Source organism: Bos javanicus, chromosome X (assembly GCF_032452875.1).
Source record: "Bos javanicus breed banteng chromosome X, ARS-OSU_banteng_1.0, whole genome shotgun sequence".
Classification (NCBI taxonomy): domain Eukaryota; kingdom Metazoa; phylum Chordata; class Mammalia; order Artiodactyla; family Bovidae; genus Bos; species Bos javanicus.
In genome coordinates this window covers 32,274,923-32,290,971 of record NC_083897.1, presented here as the reverse complement: position 1 = coordinate 32,290,971, position 16,049 = coordinate 32,274,923, and the positions used below count along the sequence as shown (strand labels likewise).

General features: G+C 42.1%; 1 protein-coding gene across 11 annotated transcripts in view; it reads right to left on the bottom strand.

Annotated features, from left to right (window-relative positions):
* Nucleotides 1-16,049, bottom strand: part of AFF2 (ALF transcription elongation factor 2) — a 535,938-nt gene that overhangs the window by 19,686 nt on the left and 500,203 nt on the right. For all 11 annotated transcript variants that reach the window (XM_061408662.1, XM_061408665.1, XM_061408666.1 and 8 more), the window contains 5 exons: nucleotides 12,349-12,571; nucleotides 7,979-8,250; nucleotides 7,337-7,400; nucleotides 4,309-4,445; nucleotides 116-187 (listed from right to left, as the gene is read on the bottom strand). In XM_061408662.1, the coding sequence (XP_061264646.1) occupies nucleotides 116-187; nucleotides 4,309-4,445; nucleotides 7,337-7,400; nucleotides 7,979-8,250; nucleotides 12,349-12,571 (768 nt within the window). The remainder of the gene's footprint in view (nucleotides 1-115; nucleotides 188-4,308; nucleotides 4,446-7,336; nucleotides 7,401-7,978; nucleotides 8,251-12,348; nucleotides 12,572-16,049) is intronic.

Sequence of the window (16,049 nt, the reverse complement as noted above, 5' to 3'; positions counted from 1 at the left end):
GTTAATTTTTCAGAGTTTAGCAGAAAACAGGAATAATGACTTAAGCAGCTTAAGTTGAGTTTTCAAATTTTTTGCGACATTTCAGCTATTTCCTGGTCACCTCCATGAGACTTACCATAGTACAGCCAGCTTTTTGTCCCCATCTGAAGCCAGGGGGCTTGCAAAATTCTTCAGCCTCATGGCATACCTTTGAAGAGAAAGGACAAGCTCAAATGGAATCTGTCTGACTGTTCATAAACTCCCAACACCATTGGTATTGTCATCACTTGAATGAGCTAGGCCCACATTGGTTCTGGCAGGAGGACTGAGAAGGCCATGTGGGCACAAGAGTGCTTTCCTGAAAACATTCACAAAATGATGACCACAGGTGTGTCACAATAGCACTGATGTGACCAATGGAAGCTCGCTCTGGAGAAGCCAGTTAAATTTAGAGCCCATGCTCTAGAACAGTGCTGTGGAATTACTGTGGGTTTCACCTGTGTATAAATGCTGGAAAAATAATGTTTCTAAGAATACTCCAGCTAAACAACATTATTATCTTTCCATGAGAGATGGGCACAAATGTCAGTCTCAGTTGAATTTTTGACACCTGCGGTAAACAATCACAAAATGATGTCTGACACGAGCATGGGGAGGCCTCCGACACAGTTATAGAGGGCATTTCTAATGGCTCAGGTGTGGAATATATTCCTGTAGGAAGTGGTTTTGTTTTTTTAAGGGTGGTCAATTTCACAGCAGGTGAAGGTCTGAGCACCCCTAATTTATGGTGCTTGCATATTTTGTCTTTCCATTTTCTTTAATAGTTACCATTCCACACCAGGGCAATCAAAGGTTGAATAGTTCCCGTTTTTGTTCTTTGAGCTGAGCACATTCCATTCTGGGCATTTAGACTCTTGAAAATCAATTCATTGCATAAAATCATTGTCTGAGCTTTAATGCAATTTCACAGGAACTCGTGGTGGAATAAGTAGCAGAGTTTACTGTTGCAGAAGGAAGCTGAAGATGTTCAGGCAGCCTGGACTAGCTCTTCATCATGACAAGGCATTGGTGAGCCCACACTTTCAGCAGCCTCCCCAGAACACCATGCCCCCTATCACCCCGCTCTCCCTATTACTGCCACAGTTCTGTCCAATGAACATTTTCTGACAAAAGGACTCATGCACTTGCTGTGGGTCCCTCCTGTTGTTGCCATATTAAGCAAAAAGGGTTTTTATGACATCATAAATCTGTGTTTGACAGCTGGATCACTTAAATGTCAGTCATTCTGGATCACTTAAATGTCAGTTGTTGTGATGCCCCACTTGTTTTCACAAGTATATTTCTACTGCAGATTCCCAAGGCTGAGAGCAACCAAAATTACTTCACTGAAAAACACAGGGTGCTCTACCATTAAGGAGAGTATAGTAAAAATCTCTTCAGCATAAAATTTGCTACTAAAAACTATGTTCTTATTACAGTCACCCTCTAATTGCAGCCACTGTTGAAACGCCTTGATAGTGGAGTTCCAATTGCTTACATGGGCAAGAAGACTTAGTTGCCTCAGTTCATTTTATTCCCAACTGAAATTTCTCTCCAAAGAAAATTATACACACACATACACTAGGCAGAAAATATATAATTCTATATATAGAGGGCACATAAAGGATTGCACATAGAACTGGTGAAATTTGGGGATAAAAGACCTGATGACATCCGAGCAAGGTGGATGGAATGTACCAATGTCTGTGTCCTCCATGATCTTGGACTAGAGCTATGCTGGACAGTACCATGAGGGGAGATGGGGGGAGAGGGACACATGAACTTCCCGTATCATTTCTTACAACTGCATGTGAATCTACAATGATCTGAAAAGATAGTTTCAAAAGACTGCCTTTAAAGTGAATGTCTCTAAATTATCCATTGAGTTTTACCAGGTTCCACTGAAAATATACCCTATGGGGGGAGTAAACTATCATATCATGGAAAAAACCTGCTTGGAGAAAAAGAAAATAAATTGTAAATAATAAAAAGGGAAAAGAAGTGTTTTCTAAAGGAAGTAAATATTACTCAGTGATTCACATTGTATTTTTACCAAAAATGAACTGTGAGGTTTTGCTTTTCTATTCTGAGTGCATGTGTAAGAAAAATATGTGTGTGCATATTTTATATATATATATATATATATATATATATATATATATAAAATAACTGTAATTGGGGGTGAAGTTATGGGTGTTATTTCACCCCCAATTACAGTTATGATCTTGTTTCCCTTCCAAGTTGGTCCACATGCAGAAGCATGCTTTTCGTGGTCAGAAATGTAGTGAGTCTATAACTCATATTATAAACATTTTCATGCAGCTACATGGTATCCATCATTGCTGCATTTCAATGGCTGCAAATTATTCTGTTGAGAGTACTGTGATGTAATTAATTACCCTTCTGTTATCGATGATTTGCTTTGCTTCAAATTGGGTGCTATAACATAGGCCAAACTGAACACTCTATGGATAACTCATTCTCCTCTTACAATTCTTTTCGTCAGTACAGGAAGTTCAGATTTCTAGAATTAGTGGCTTCAAAGATATGAATGCTCACTTGTATAGGTTTTCCCACACGATGCCAAATTGCCCTCAATTTACAAGGATCAATTTCCATTCCCACCATCAGCATGGTAGAGGTCCACTTCACCATAATTTTGTGTGTGTGCTAACATTGTGCTTTAGTGGTTAATTCGTGCCCAACTCTTGTGACCCCATGGACTGTAGCCTGCCAGGCTCCTCTGTCCCTGGGATTCTCCAGGCAAGAATACTGGAGTGGGTTGCCATGCCCTTCTCTGCGGGATCTTCCCAACCCAGGAATTAAACCCCGGACTCCTACATTGCATGCAGATTCTTTTATCAACTGAGCTACAAGGGAAGCCTGTGCTAACATTTTTACATTTCCTTGTTAATTTAAAAGTGCCTTAAATTGTGTTTGGGGATGAATAGAAGGTGAAGCTTTTCTTCTTGTTTATTCATTAAAGTTTCCCTTCCATTTTGATTCCTCATTTTTTCCCAGTATTTTTATCTTGTACATCTTTGAAAATTGCAGGCAGTTTTGGATAGACACTGAGAAATCAATTTCCCCTTAAAAGCTACAAATGGCGGTGGCAGCTTTCACATAAAGTAAGTCTGAGAGATACTTTATATGCTTGTCAGAGCAGCGAAAACCAAAGATGACTGCCTGGCCTGGCAGAGTAAGGCTGGAACTTTCCTCATCCTTTCCCTACTTCGGCGGCTTTAGCTAAATCTTATGAGTCTACGTAATCATAGTTTTTGCTGTTTTTTTCCTTCTTTATAATGGTTCCCATTCTTTTGATCTTTTCAAGTGCTTTCCTCAGAAAATATGCATGCTTCAGTCTGATGCCTGTCTGAAGGTTTAGGTACAATTGTCTTCAGATTTGTAACAGTTTATTGCAGATGCAAGAACACAATAAAAAGCAGGCCTGGCATTATCAGCTAATCGAGCCAGAGGTGCCTGGGATATAAGGGCCTATCATGTGAAGAACTGCTAAGTCAAAAACCATGATGTTGTCCATCCGGCAAATGACGGTGAGTGCTTATCCACTATTCAGAGGTGGATGAAATTCTTTCACAAATACCTACAGATTACAGGAAGGCACTCAAATGCGTATCATTTCTTCTCCTTTCCCTTCTTACAGGAATTTTTTGATTGCCCACAAACTCCACTGCACCAAGACCAACAGTCCAGAAAATTTCATTCAAAATGCAAATGAAACCAATAATCTCTGCTGTTAATACACCATTCCCTAGTGTCAGCCTCTTCTAGGCTTCCCTGCTACCAGCTTGACTGTCCCTCAAATTCTAGATGCCTGGAAAGTCTATTCCACCCCTGATGTTGGAACAGTGCCCCTCTCTTTTTCATAACAGAGGCAGAAATTCTTAGAAAACATGATTTATAACAGAAATCCCAACAGGACTGCTTTCTGTGAATTATGAAACTGTGCTTTGAAAAGACAAGGGCCCGCTTGACACCATGAAATGATGATCCTTTATTTCCACCCACTACCTTTCCATTTTATGAATATCGCAAATTATAACACTCACATTAGAACCTCTGAAGGGGATAACTGATAAAAAGCAGTGTCCATCAGTTATAAATTTTCCATGACATGAATCAAATGGCAAAAACTAATTATGGTAACTTCTGAGAAGAAGGTGCCTTGGATGAATCATTACTAGGTGGAAAAGATATTTTTCAAAAACACAGTAGCTTCTAATTATGAGTGGAGAGAGCTTAGGAAGAAGGTAGCAGAAAAGCATGAACCTGAGGAGTTCCACAGTCTCGGAGTACATGGTATATGGAGACTTGGCTTCCAGAGGGTCTCTCTCCATCGCGTTGCCACATTCAGTGAAGGACAGGGCTGCGTCCGCGTAATTCACGGCTTTGCCAAATTTCTCGAACTGAAACAGGAAGAAGACTCATCATCATGACAGTTCCTCTTCTCTCCTTTATCGAAAGCAGTGGTGCTCAATCCTGGGAAACTTCACACCCCTCCCCCAGGGAACATTTGGCAATGTCTGGAGACCTCTTTGGTTGTCCCCATTAGCGATAGGGGGCATCTAGTGGACAGAGGCTGGAGATGCTGCTAAACATCTGCAATGCCCAGGACAGCTCCCATTGTGGAGAAGTGCCTGGCTCAATAGTGCCAAGGTCGAGATATGGTGGGGGCAATTAGGAATTTGTCTCGACAAGGATGTAACTTATTTCAGGTTCTGTTGTCATGACATGGAGGCTGGGTGAGAAGAGAAAACTGTAGCCAAGGTATCATGTCTTTGTGGTATTCCTATTTTTGTTATCTTTTTGGTGGAGCAGAATTCAAATCACTGCCTCAACTAGTTTCTATTGACCACATTTACTAGACTGGTCATCGTAATGTCCTTAGAACAGGGATCCCCAACCTCCAGGATCTAATGCCTGATGATCTGAGGTGCAGCTGATGTAATACTAATAGACATCAAGTGCACAATCAATGAAATGTGCTTGAGTCATCCTGAAACCATCCCTGCCCCCCTCCCCATTCCAGTCTGTGCAAAAATTGTCTTCCAGGAAACCGGCCCCTGGTGCCAAAAAGGTTGTGGATCGCTGGTCTAGACAAAGTTTGCAGTGAAACTCCACTTTTTACAAGCTTCCTGGACAACTAACACATCTAGTCTTTCCTTGGAACTCTAGCATAGCATGTCAACCCCATCCCCAGGAGAAGAGTAACAAATGGACGCTATTGTCATGAAAAATGGGAAGCTGCAGTGTGACTGGTGACAATAATCACATCACTTTCATTGTAAATGATGGTCTGAAATAGTGAGTCAAAAAGCTCCCAAATATAGCACTACTAAATATTTTAGTTTAGTAAAATTTTATTGCAAAAGGTTTTAGCCCTGATAATGGTCACGATTAAACTGACTTAGACATACTGATTTCTTTTTTATGTGTAATGAATATTATATATGACAGTTTTATAGTGAGTATTTTATAACAGTATTTAACATTTTCAATTTTTGATAGCTGGATGGAAGAATTTCACTAATATGGAATTTTATGTGAAAGAACCAATAGAATGCAGATTGACCTATTTTAATTTTCTTATATACCTTTTATCAAAATATTTTCTATGCAACTGTGAAGGTTTCAATTCTCAAAACAGCAGAGTAGCTGTCTCTAGCAAAGGATTAAGTACAACTATAAAATGATGAGTTACAAGTCTTGCAGAATCTCTTGCTGTAAATGACTCTTTTTACAATAAATGTTCTTCCCCTTTTATGTACTGCAGGAATTTGGTGCTTTCCTTTCTGTAAGCTGTTGTGGAAAAACATCAGTTTCAGCCCAATTCAAACTGATTTTATGAAAACCTTTGTGTATATATGCAAGTTATCTCCTTCTTCTCTTGCCTTACAGGATAACTTCCTCAGGTCATCCGACTCTGATTGGCTCTCTCCTGTGGAAATTAAGGAAGTCTACAGGAAATCTGGAAATCAGGAAATCTACATCCTGATTTTTGAAACTGACTTTTCATTCACAAACCCATAGCTGGAAGGATCCTTAAAAACCGCCTGGTCCAAATCCCTATTTTTCCAAAAGGAAAAACTGAAGTCCAGAGAGAGGACTATATAGGCCATAGTGCTAATGAGTGGCTGAGTCACACCCTCTTCTGGGCCTCGGTTTCCTTATTTATAACTGAGGGGCTTGAACTCCGAAGAAGTGTCTAACTCTGGTATAGATGTAAGACTGGCACAGACATCTTCCTCTGAATGAGTATGGCTCAACCTTCCCCTCCCCCCATTATCATTCCCTCCCCCCTCCCCTACCACTCAGTGAATTTTTTTAGACTTTTTTTCCCACACACCCCATTGAGATTTTAATACTAAAGATATACCAATTATCTCCTTATGTACTGTGGCCCTTGAGAGGGCAGTGGATGGTGGCCACTCACAAGTGATGGTGCAGAGACCATTGTGGTCCTTCATTATAGCCCTCCCAGAGGCAAGCAGCACGGGGCAGCCAAGTCTTGGCTGGACACAATGCAATGATGGAGGATATGATTTTTTTTAACCCAATGGAATTGAACAGACATCTTAAATTATGCTGGGCTTTAGTTAAAGGTGGGGATTCTGAATTCAGGGTCTTCTCTAGGGCAGTGGTTCTCAACACTGGCTGTACTTGGGAATCACCTGGGAGTTTTGACACTCACATCTGGTCCCAGTCTCAGAAATTCTGATTCCATTTCTCTGGGGTGTGGCCTGAGCATGAGGGCTATTTTAAAGCTCCCCAAGTGACTGTAACACACACGATTGAGACCCTCTGTTAGGTTGCTTAGTCAATCAAATAGCTCTCTGTGCCTGGTTTCTCCTGGTCTAGGTACCCACCACCCTTGGAGGCAGCAGGGCCAAGTGTCCTGGGAAATCCAGAAACCAGAACATACTTTCTCTGTGCAGGGCCCTAGGTTATCTAATGCAGCAAGCAGTCAAGTTTTTTCTACAGACCTGAATTTCCCAAAGCCAATGCTTGAGGCACTTAACCAGCTCTCAGCAACTCTCTCCCTGCCTACACCAGTTTGGAGTTCATTAGAAACCATGGGAGCACCCACCTTCTCCAGGGCAGTTTCAAAAGTCATTTCAAATTCAATTGAAAGGTAGCATAAGCCTCGGCACCTCTGAAGTTGGAACAAGGGGAAGAAGAGTGGGAAAACCAAGAATGGCAGGGCAACATGGCGCCAAGAACTTGGGGACTCTGCACCAGGCTAAGGAATTAACCAGCTCCAATCTCCCTATGTCAGAGCAGCAATAAGGAAACCTACCAGTGCATCGGCTTTGTGCTTCAGCTTCTTAGCCTCTTGCATGTAATAATCAGCATTGTGAACCCTAAACAAACGAAATGAGCTCATTCAGAAAGCAATGTTTCATCTTTTCATTAAAAGACTGAATTGTCATACTTTGGGGGGCTATAAATCCATTCCTATACAATGCCTTGAACCGGGCTGATGGATGCTTGTCACGCATATAATAACCAAGCTTGAAATAATCCAGTGAGTGAGATTGGTTCCTAATGGCCCATTAGGATAAATACCTACATCCTCCAACCCCAACCACTCAAGTTGCCCAAACAGATCCAATAGAATCTAGCTGTAATTCTCTTTGTTGGCACACAGTTCTACCTGAGGACATGGGTAAGCAAGGAGGACTAAGCAACCTAGGATTCAGCACCTGCCTTTGGAAACAGTAACAGAGCTCTGTGTTTAAAATCAGCCAATGACATTTCTAGGTGGGGATAAGGATGTATGTGAGGAGGAGGAATATACTTTTAAGGCTATACGAGCTGCATAGCTGCAGCTAAGGTCTTATTTCAGGTGACATATATGCATGGTGCTCGAAAAGCCATACTGCCCCCACCCCCATCCACTGCTCCCCAACTGGGTCCAGAGAATCTGGGGACAACATACGAGTCATCAAAAGTGAGCTTGGGTCTCCGGACATTGGTGGTGCTGGTGGACAGAAGGGGCAGGGCCGCCCACGATGTCATCTCCAGGTGACTGCTATCCATGAGGCCAGTGGTGATGGCGGAGGTGATGGTGGAAATGGTTGTGGTAGTGGTTGTGGTAGTGGCCGTGGCAGTGGCTGTGGCAGTGCTGGTGACAATGGCAGTGGCAGTGGCAGAGGCGATAGCAGTGTTGGTGACAGTGCCAGGGGCTGCCTTTTTTGGAGTGTCTCCCTCCTGGGAAAAAGGAGGACAAAGAGTTTCCATTAGGTTCAGATTTTTAGAGTATGTTTTCATAAATGCTTTGCATGTCAATCACCCTAGGAAACAAGGCGAGAGAAAAGACAACAATGCACATGGCTTGAGGATACACAGGTGATCCTGGTATATGTCATGAACTCTGGCAGTCACCAGCTTTTCTACGATGACACCGAACACCAAGCCTCTTGTTACTCTGCAAAATGCCAGATCTAGTGCAGCAAACCAGTCATCCCTGGGCCATGAACAAATAAACCAGGGTTCTTCCCACCATGCCTTCCATCTGAGCTGCTCTGCTTTAATCATATTTAGATATTGAAGTTCCGTAAATTATTTCAAAACAGAATCATGCTCCTGAAACTTTTTGAAAACCACTGCTCGATTTCATCTCATATTTCTCCCTCTCCATTACCCTCACCCAATCCATTACAAAGTCCTATTCACTCCCTCTCTCCAGTGTCTCTTACATCTGTCCCTTCGTCCTCTGACACCTCAAAGGGCAGGCTCTCATGGCTTCAGACCTGACTTCACCCTTCCCAGCTCCCTTCCACGAACCTGTCACCACACTGAACTCATTGTGATTTCTCCACTGTCCTGCTTTGGTTCCCTTGAAGCCTTAGGGTAGAAAAAGCCTCCTCCTCGTTACTTTCTTTCACCTTGCTATAATGTATTGTATTTTTCATTTTTAAAATAGAGGTAAAATACACATAATATCCAATCTACCATCTCAACCATTTTAAAATATCCAGTTCAGTAGTGTTAAGCACATTTACATTGTCCTCCAACCAATCTCCAGGACTCTGAAAAGCTGTAACTTTGTGCCCATTAGACCATAACTCTCCATTGCCATCTCCCCAGGCCCTGGCAACCACCCTTCTAATTTCTGTCTTTGAAAATCTGACTCCTTGAGTTACCACATGCAAATGGAATCATACACTATTTGTCTGTGACTGGCTGATTTCATCTAGCATGACATCCTCAAAGCTCAAGGTTGTAGCACATGGCAGAATTTCCTTCCTTTTTAAGACTGGGTAAGATTCCACTGTGAATTTAAACCGTACACTGTTTAACCACTTCCCTTCATTTCTAAACCCTCCTTATCTCTCTTAATACTCTCAGTTCAACCCAGATCAACAAATGCCTTCTCAGGAAAACTGCCTATGTCTATGGCTGGAAGTGCTTTAAACCTTTCTTGTCCCTTTAGAGATGGGTCCTTTTGAAGAAGGAAATGTCAACCCACTGCAGTATTCTTGCCTGGGAAATCCCATGGACACAGGCTCCTGGTAGGCTACAGTCCCTGAGGTCACAAAGAGTCGGACACCACAGTACAGACAAGGAGGTGGGAGAGGTGTGTCTCAAGCCTCCCGTAAGACACCAATCAGCAGCTATTTTGTATCTAAGTTCATCGAGCATGTTTCATTGTTCACCTTAGAGTGAGAGCCCTTTCAGCGCTGGGGCCATCTCTGATTTATGACACACACCCCGACACACCCTGTCCCATCACCCCACCGCCCAGTGTGCTCAGTGATTTGCTGACTGCAGGCCTACCTGCCTTAATCAAAAGGGTCACTTTTCAGCTAAAAGTCAAATGTGAACATTTCTTATATCCATGGAAGTCTCATCTTTTCCACTTCATCCCAAACCTCCAAATTATCAAAATTCTCACCATGATGAGCTCATTATGATAACTGTGCTGAGAGACTGCACATTTAAAAGTGGTTATGATGGATATGGAGAAAATTGTTTCAAGTCCATCACAGATTTTATTCAACCCAAACGCGTAAAAACTAAGAGCTTTCTGAACTCCTAAGCCAGCTCCACACTTCTATTGCTAATGCCCGAGGGCCCAGACCGAACAGCAGGCCAGCCCCAGTGAGAGCGCCACGTGTTTCTATGACCAAGATAGGTGACAAGAACCTTGAAACACCACGTCCACCACACAAATGGCACTGATGTCAGTCCTGGCACTTCTGACTGGAAATGACTGCATTCAGCCACAATCATCTAAGTCATATAAATACGTCCTCTGTTGACCCTCACCCATCCACTGAGTCAATAAACAGGACTTCATGATTACATGGAACAGAGAAGACTCTAATAGTGCAAAATGGAAAACACTTTTGGAACTGGAAGAAGCTGTATAGATCACCTAGTCAAATCTACTCATTTCATGGACTCAGAGAGGTGTCATAATTTGCTCAAGGTCACAGAACAGATTTGTTGCAGTGTTAGCACTATGTTTCAAGCAAGTCTCTTAATTTCCACAGTCTCTCAGATTGCAGGCCATGGCCAAAGAAGACATAGGAGTACTAAGTCATATCATGGAGAATTCTAGTGATTTCCCTAAGAAAATGATCCATTTCTAGGTTTTCTAGGTGCAAATGTAATCATATTTATCAGATTTTCCCAGTAGTTTTGAGAGCTTTCAGAAATGCCTTTGCAGATCCTCTTATTACCATTGTCATAAGAACATACATGTTAAGCACCTAATTATTTGTGACCATGTACTAGGTGCTATATGAACAGAATTGCCTAGATAGGTAGGGCATGTGTCCTCCAAAAGCTTGCAGTAGAAAAAGCCTCAGTTGAAGTTTATCACATTAATTATATTCAGTATGAAAAACAGGACTGATTTCGTAATTATTGCTTAGAATAGATGGCTTCATTCCTAACACTGTAACTCAGCATCTTTAAATGTGAATGCAAATATAATCTGGGCACACATACATCCAAATTTCATTTGGAAAATCACAACTTTATAATAGAGCCATTTCTTTATATCACCAATAATATTTACCTAGGTATGTATGTCATCTAGTTATCTCAGATGATGCAGGACCATAAATTGTGGTCCTTAAAGCTCAGAGGCCTCATGGCTTTTCATGAAGTGTTAAATGGGTGCTTTTGGTTCAGGGGCTACCAGATTGGTGCTAGACATTTGAAAACTCATTGATTTTCACTTGTTTGCTTTTTATATTACATTTGAAGGATCTTGAACTGAAAGGAGATCCAACAAGTCCATCCTAAAGGAAATCAGTCCTGAATGTTCATTGGAAGGACTGATGTTGAAGCTGAAACTACAATACTTTGGCCACCTGATGCGAAGAGCTGACTCATTTGAAAAGACCCTGACGCTGGGAAAGATTGAGGGCAAGAGGAGAAGGGGACGACAGAGGATGAGATGGTTGGATGGCATCACCGACTTAATGGACGTGAGTTTGAGTAAACTCTGGGAGTTGGTGATGGACAGGGAGGCCTGGTGTGCTGCAGTCCATGGGGTCGCAAAGAGTTGGACACGACTGACTGAACTGAAGGATCAAGTGCGTATGTATTTGCATATGCATGCATCTACACGAAAAGGCAGATAGATTTGCCATTAATATTCACTAGTGACACTATCACTCATGGTTTCCATGGTTCATGTACATATACCTGGGGCAGATAAAAATACATTGTGTATGAATGTGAAAAGTGATACAAATTCTCAATCATTTATGCTAATCAGGCAGCAGTGCAGAAAATCCAAAGGACAGGATAATCCTTTAGTCGGGCTTAGAGAACCACAATTGTGTGATTTTAGCCACAGATTTGCCTTTTAAACTCCATCCTTTTGAGTCATTATTTTAAAACACAATTCATATCAGCCAAGTTGGGTGTGGAAAGACATTAACTTGGAGTTCCAGCACCAGTTCCCTCACCTTGAGCAATTCCATCCATTTGGCCTTTCACTAAAGATTCTGTGCCTGCCATGTGCTGTGGTCAGCATTGTGTAAGTGTCCCCCAGCCCCAAGATCTGAAGGGATTGGACCAAAGGATGTCTGAGGCCCTGAATCTCTGCATAATCATCTGTTTGGAGAAGTAAGACTGGAATGAAAAATTCATTTGAAGTTAACAGAATCAAGATTGGAACTAATGGAGAGTTTGTGTATTTGTGTACACACACACTTATATTAATATTTTCTCTCTGCCCCTTCCTTCCACCCCCCTGCAACATCTCCATGAGGTCAAGTTGACTTAGATAAGCTGGGTCAACTTGTTTCTACCTGACAATGAGAAGATTCCTTCTATGATGCTTACGTTTACAGCTATCCCTTTGAAAGTAGCACAGAATTTGCCTTCATTCCTCTTAGGTTTGGTCGAGGTGATCTGTCCAATCAAAGGAATGGTTTTGTCTCGACTGAAGGGACCATTATTGCCGCTGATGTTCCTGCGACGTGGAGGGTCCTCTGGCAGTGGGGAAAGTGGAGGAGGAAACAGCTTTTCTTCTTTTCTTCTATTTGCTCTCCTGGATGAATTATTTCTGTGTAAACAGAAAGTACAGGGTGTCAGAAAACTCTGTCTCTCTTTATTCTGATCTTTTGCATGATGCTGCTATGTTTAGCTAAAGTAATATGTTGGTTGATGGTCCTTTACCTGGGGTGGAGTATATAGAAAATGCGTAGACACATAGATGTCTATAGAGAGGTGGCCCTCCCTAGAGATTGAGCCATAGATAAATGCAAAATTCTAAGAATAAGCACGGGTCTTTGAAACAGAACTCCATGATAAATGGAAATGTCTAATGGTGTGTTGCCCCAGTGTGATATTTGCAACCTTTCAAGATTACTGTTAATTAGATTTTTATGGAAAATCCAATGCAGACTTTAATCCCATCATTTTTTAGGATGGTTCCTACTTATTCTGCCCTAGGACTTAACTGCACAGTCACACAATAAAAGGTACAATAAACAATTAGTGGAAGGATATTTCTTAAGAAATACAGTACTTAGACATTACCCAGAAATAAATAATGCACTAAATACTTCTGGGACACACTGGAAATTGTATATTCCAACTGTTCTACTGGAGGCATAATGAGCCCCTGACCTTAAGTTGTTATACTGAAGTACTGATGTACTCCGCTTTACAAAACTCCATTTGAAAAATATTTTGTCATTTTGCCACAAAATATATGTGGTCCTAGAAGTGCTCCCATGCTTCCAAACTGATTTATCTGCCCATTAAACGGGCATCATCAAATAAACTGAGACTTCAAATAAAACAGAACAACTAAAACCTTATGCTAGCTGCTTAACATGGTAATTGGGCCATGGATTTTTATTTTAGTTACTGTCTTCGACTAATCAATGAAAATTACTTGAATTTTAATCTTTTCTTAGACAACTAATATTGCACTGTGCAGCCATTTACTTTTCATGATTATTGACTACAATTTTCAATAGCAAATTAAGTCAACAAGAATTTATGTTTTCCTCTTGGTCAATTTCAGTCAGTAAATATTGTAAATATAGATTTACAATATCTCAAAGCAACAAATCAAAGATGAACAAGCACTCAAGTGTTTTGATTTCCTGAAATGGTAGACACCAATGCAATCCCCTCATTCCACTTCTGCTGTGTTGCCCAAATTTGCCAGTTGTAATAATATTTGCTATCTTCTCTGTCTTCTGTTTCATAAACACAGTCCTATGTCAATTTCTGTCAGGCAGCCAAATTTTTAGAAAATTCACTGTTTCTGTCATTATTTTAATGGATTAAAATTAATTACAAAGTATTTGTCAGTGGATTTTTAAAATTGCTTTGACATGGAGAACCATTTTAACATAATGGTGAAGCCTGATGAAAATAATGGTGAAAATACAGGTTAGGATGCTTTTTGACGAAGATGCTCCAGCAACATCAGACCACACTGAGTATAATCGTTACAGAGGAATTGCACTTTGGAGAATTTACATGGAAAGGAGTCAAGTATTGCTGTGGCATCTATGGGAGTGACTGGTTCCTTACCTATGACCACTTGACCACTCCTGGCCTACCTGAACTGCTGGAGAAGGGGATGGGGGCTGCAAGGGGAAGAGCTGTTCCCTAGAGGCAGTCAACCTGCCACTGGCCATAGTCATTGGGCTAGGTCCTCCCATCTGCCACTGTACACAGTACGTCATACACAGTACAGTACATTTGGTGCAGTGGCCACTGTCATCTGGCCCCCTTTCCTTCTGCATGATAGCGACCTGGAACCATGGGGCCTTTAATAACTTCCTGGGTGAAAGATACCCAGGGGGTATTTTCTAGGGACTACTCTGTTCATTATGACTTCTTACTATAAGGGCATCTTTTGTATAGGCCAGAAGAGGACAGAAGGAAAAAAGAGTATCCCCTTTCATGCCTCAGAGGCTCGTATGATGGTTCCAACTCCAAAGAAGGGAAAAGGAATGCATCAGTGCCCTTCTAGGTGATGATGGGAAACCCTAGTTGTCAGGCTGGCGTAGCATCCTTCGCTAGGTTTAAAACGTTCTTTGTGAAAGTGAATTTTGTATCATGAAAATTTCCAAGGATTTGAAGGGTCAACAAAGCACCAAGGAGCAGAGAAAACTCGAGGAGAGGGCTCCAAGGAGAAGAGCTCCAAGAGGCCTGTTCTGGTTTCCTTCTCCCTCAAATCTCGAAATTTTCCCATATAAGAACCCAATTCAGGTCCTTCCTGAATGGTAAAGGCTACTAGGTAAACATTGCTCTCCTAGACAGAAAGATCATAAGGACCATGAGGTGAAACACCGTTTTATGAGAACAAATTTGGATTAAACATTTGCCTAATACTCAATCATCTGTCTTCTATGAAATGGGGAACGAGAGGGATTACTGGGTCATTGAAGCAGGCTTGTAATGGGGACTGATGGTGTGGCAATATCCCACAGCCCTCTAGCTCTTCCTTGTGCCTTTTGGTGGCCTGGCCCAAAGAGATGAGAGCCTGGGAACCGAGGAGGTACCACCATGTCTGTCCTGTGCTGTGCTTAGTCTCTCAGTCCTGTCCAACTCTTTGCCACCCCATGGGCTATAGCCTGCTCGGCTCCTCCGTCCATGGGGATTCTCCAGACAAGAACAGTAGAGTGTGTTGCCATGCCCTCCTCCAGGGGATCTTCTTGACCAGGGATTGAACCCAGGTCTCCCTCATTGCTGGTGGATTCTTTACCACTGAGCCACCAGGGAGGCCCAAGAATACTGGAGTGGGTAGCCTATCCCTTCTCCAGGGGGTCTTCCCAACCCAGGAATCGAACAAATAGGGGTTTTATGCATTCCAGGTAGATTCTATACTGTCTGAGCCCCCAGGGAAGCCCACCACCATGCCTGGAAGCAGGGAAATAGGCTTCTTTCCCAATGGTTAAACACCATCCTTCCAGGGCCCTCCTACTTTCCAAGGAAGAACCTAAAATGACATCCTTGTAGTGGTGGTACCTCCTCAATAAGAGGGCTGGCTTGCTCTACTAGAAGAGTGTCTAGTTCTGAGAACTCCAAGTATCTGAAGGGATCAGTTCAGTTCAGTTCAGTTGCTCAGTCATGTCCGACTCTTTGCGACCCCATGAATCACAGCACGCCAGGCCTCCCTGTCCATCACCAACTCCCGGAGTTCACTCAGACTCACGTCCACCTTTCATATCAAATTATACCATGGAATACAAATGCATGTCACAAAGAGCTATGGGTCCTCAGGGAGACAGCAGCCTGGGACCAAATCTGGGCTGGCAGGTCCTGGCAGCCCATGACCAAATTTCCTTAGTTTATCGAGCAGATCTAGTGGTCATTGATCTTTTCTTACCTTTCATCTCTAAACAACAAGGATCCAAACAAATGTAAACTGATAACTTATTTCCAACATCTTATCTGTGGCAGACTGATGCCCTGTCACTGATGTTAAACAGTAATCTGTGAAATCCATTGTTAGCAGCAGTTAGCCAGATTGCCTCTCCACTCTGGGCTGCTAATAGGTTCCAAAACTGGTCATT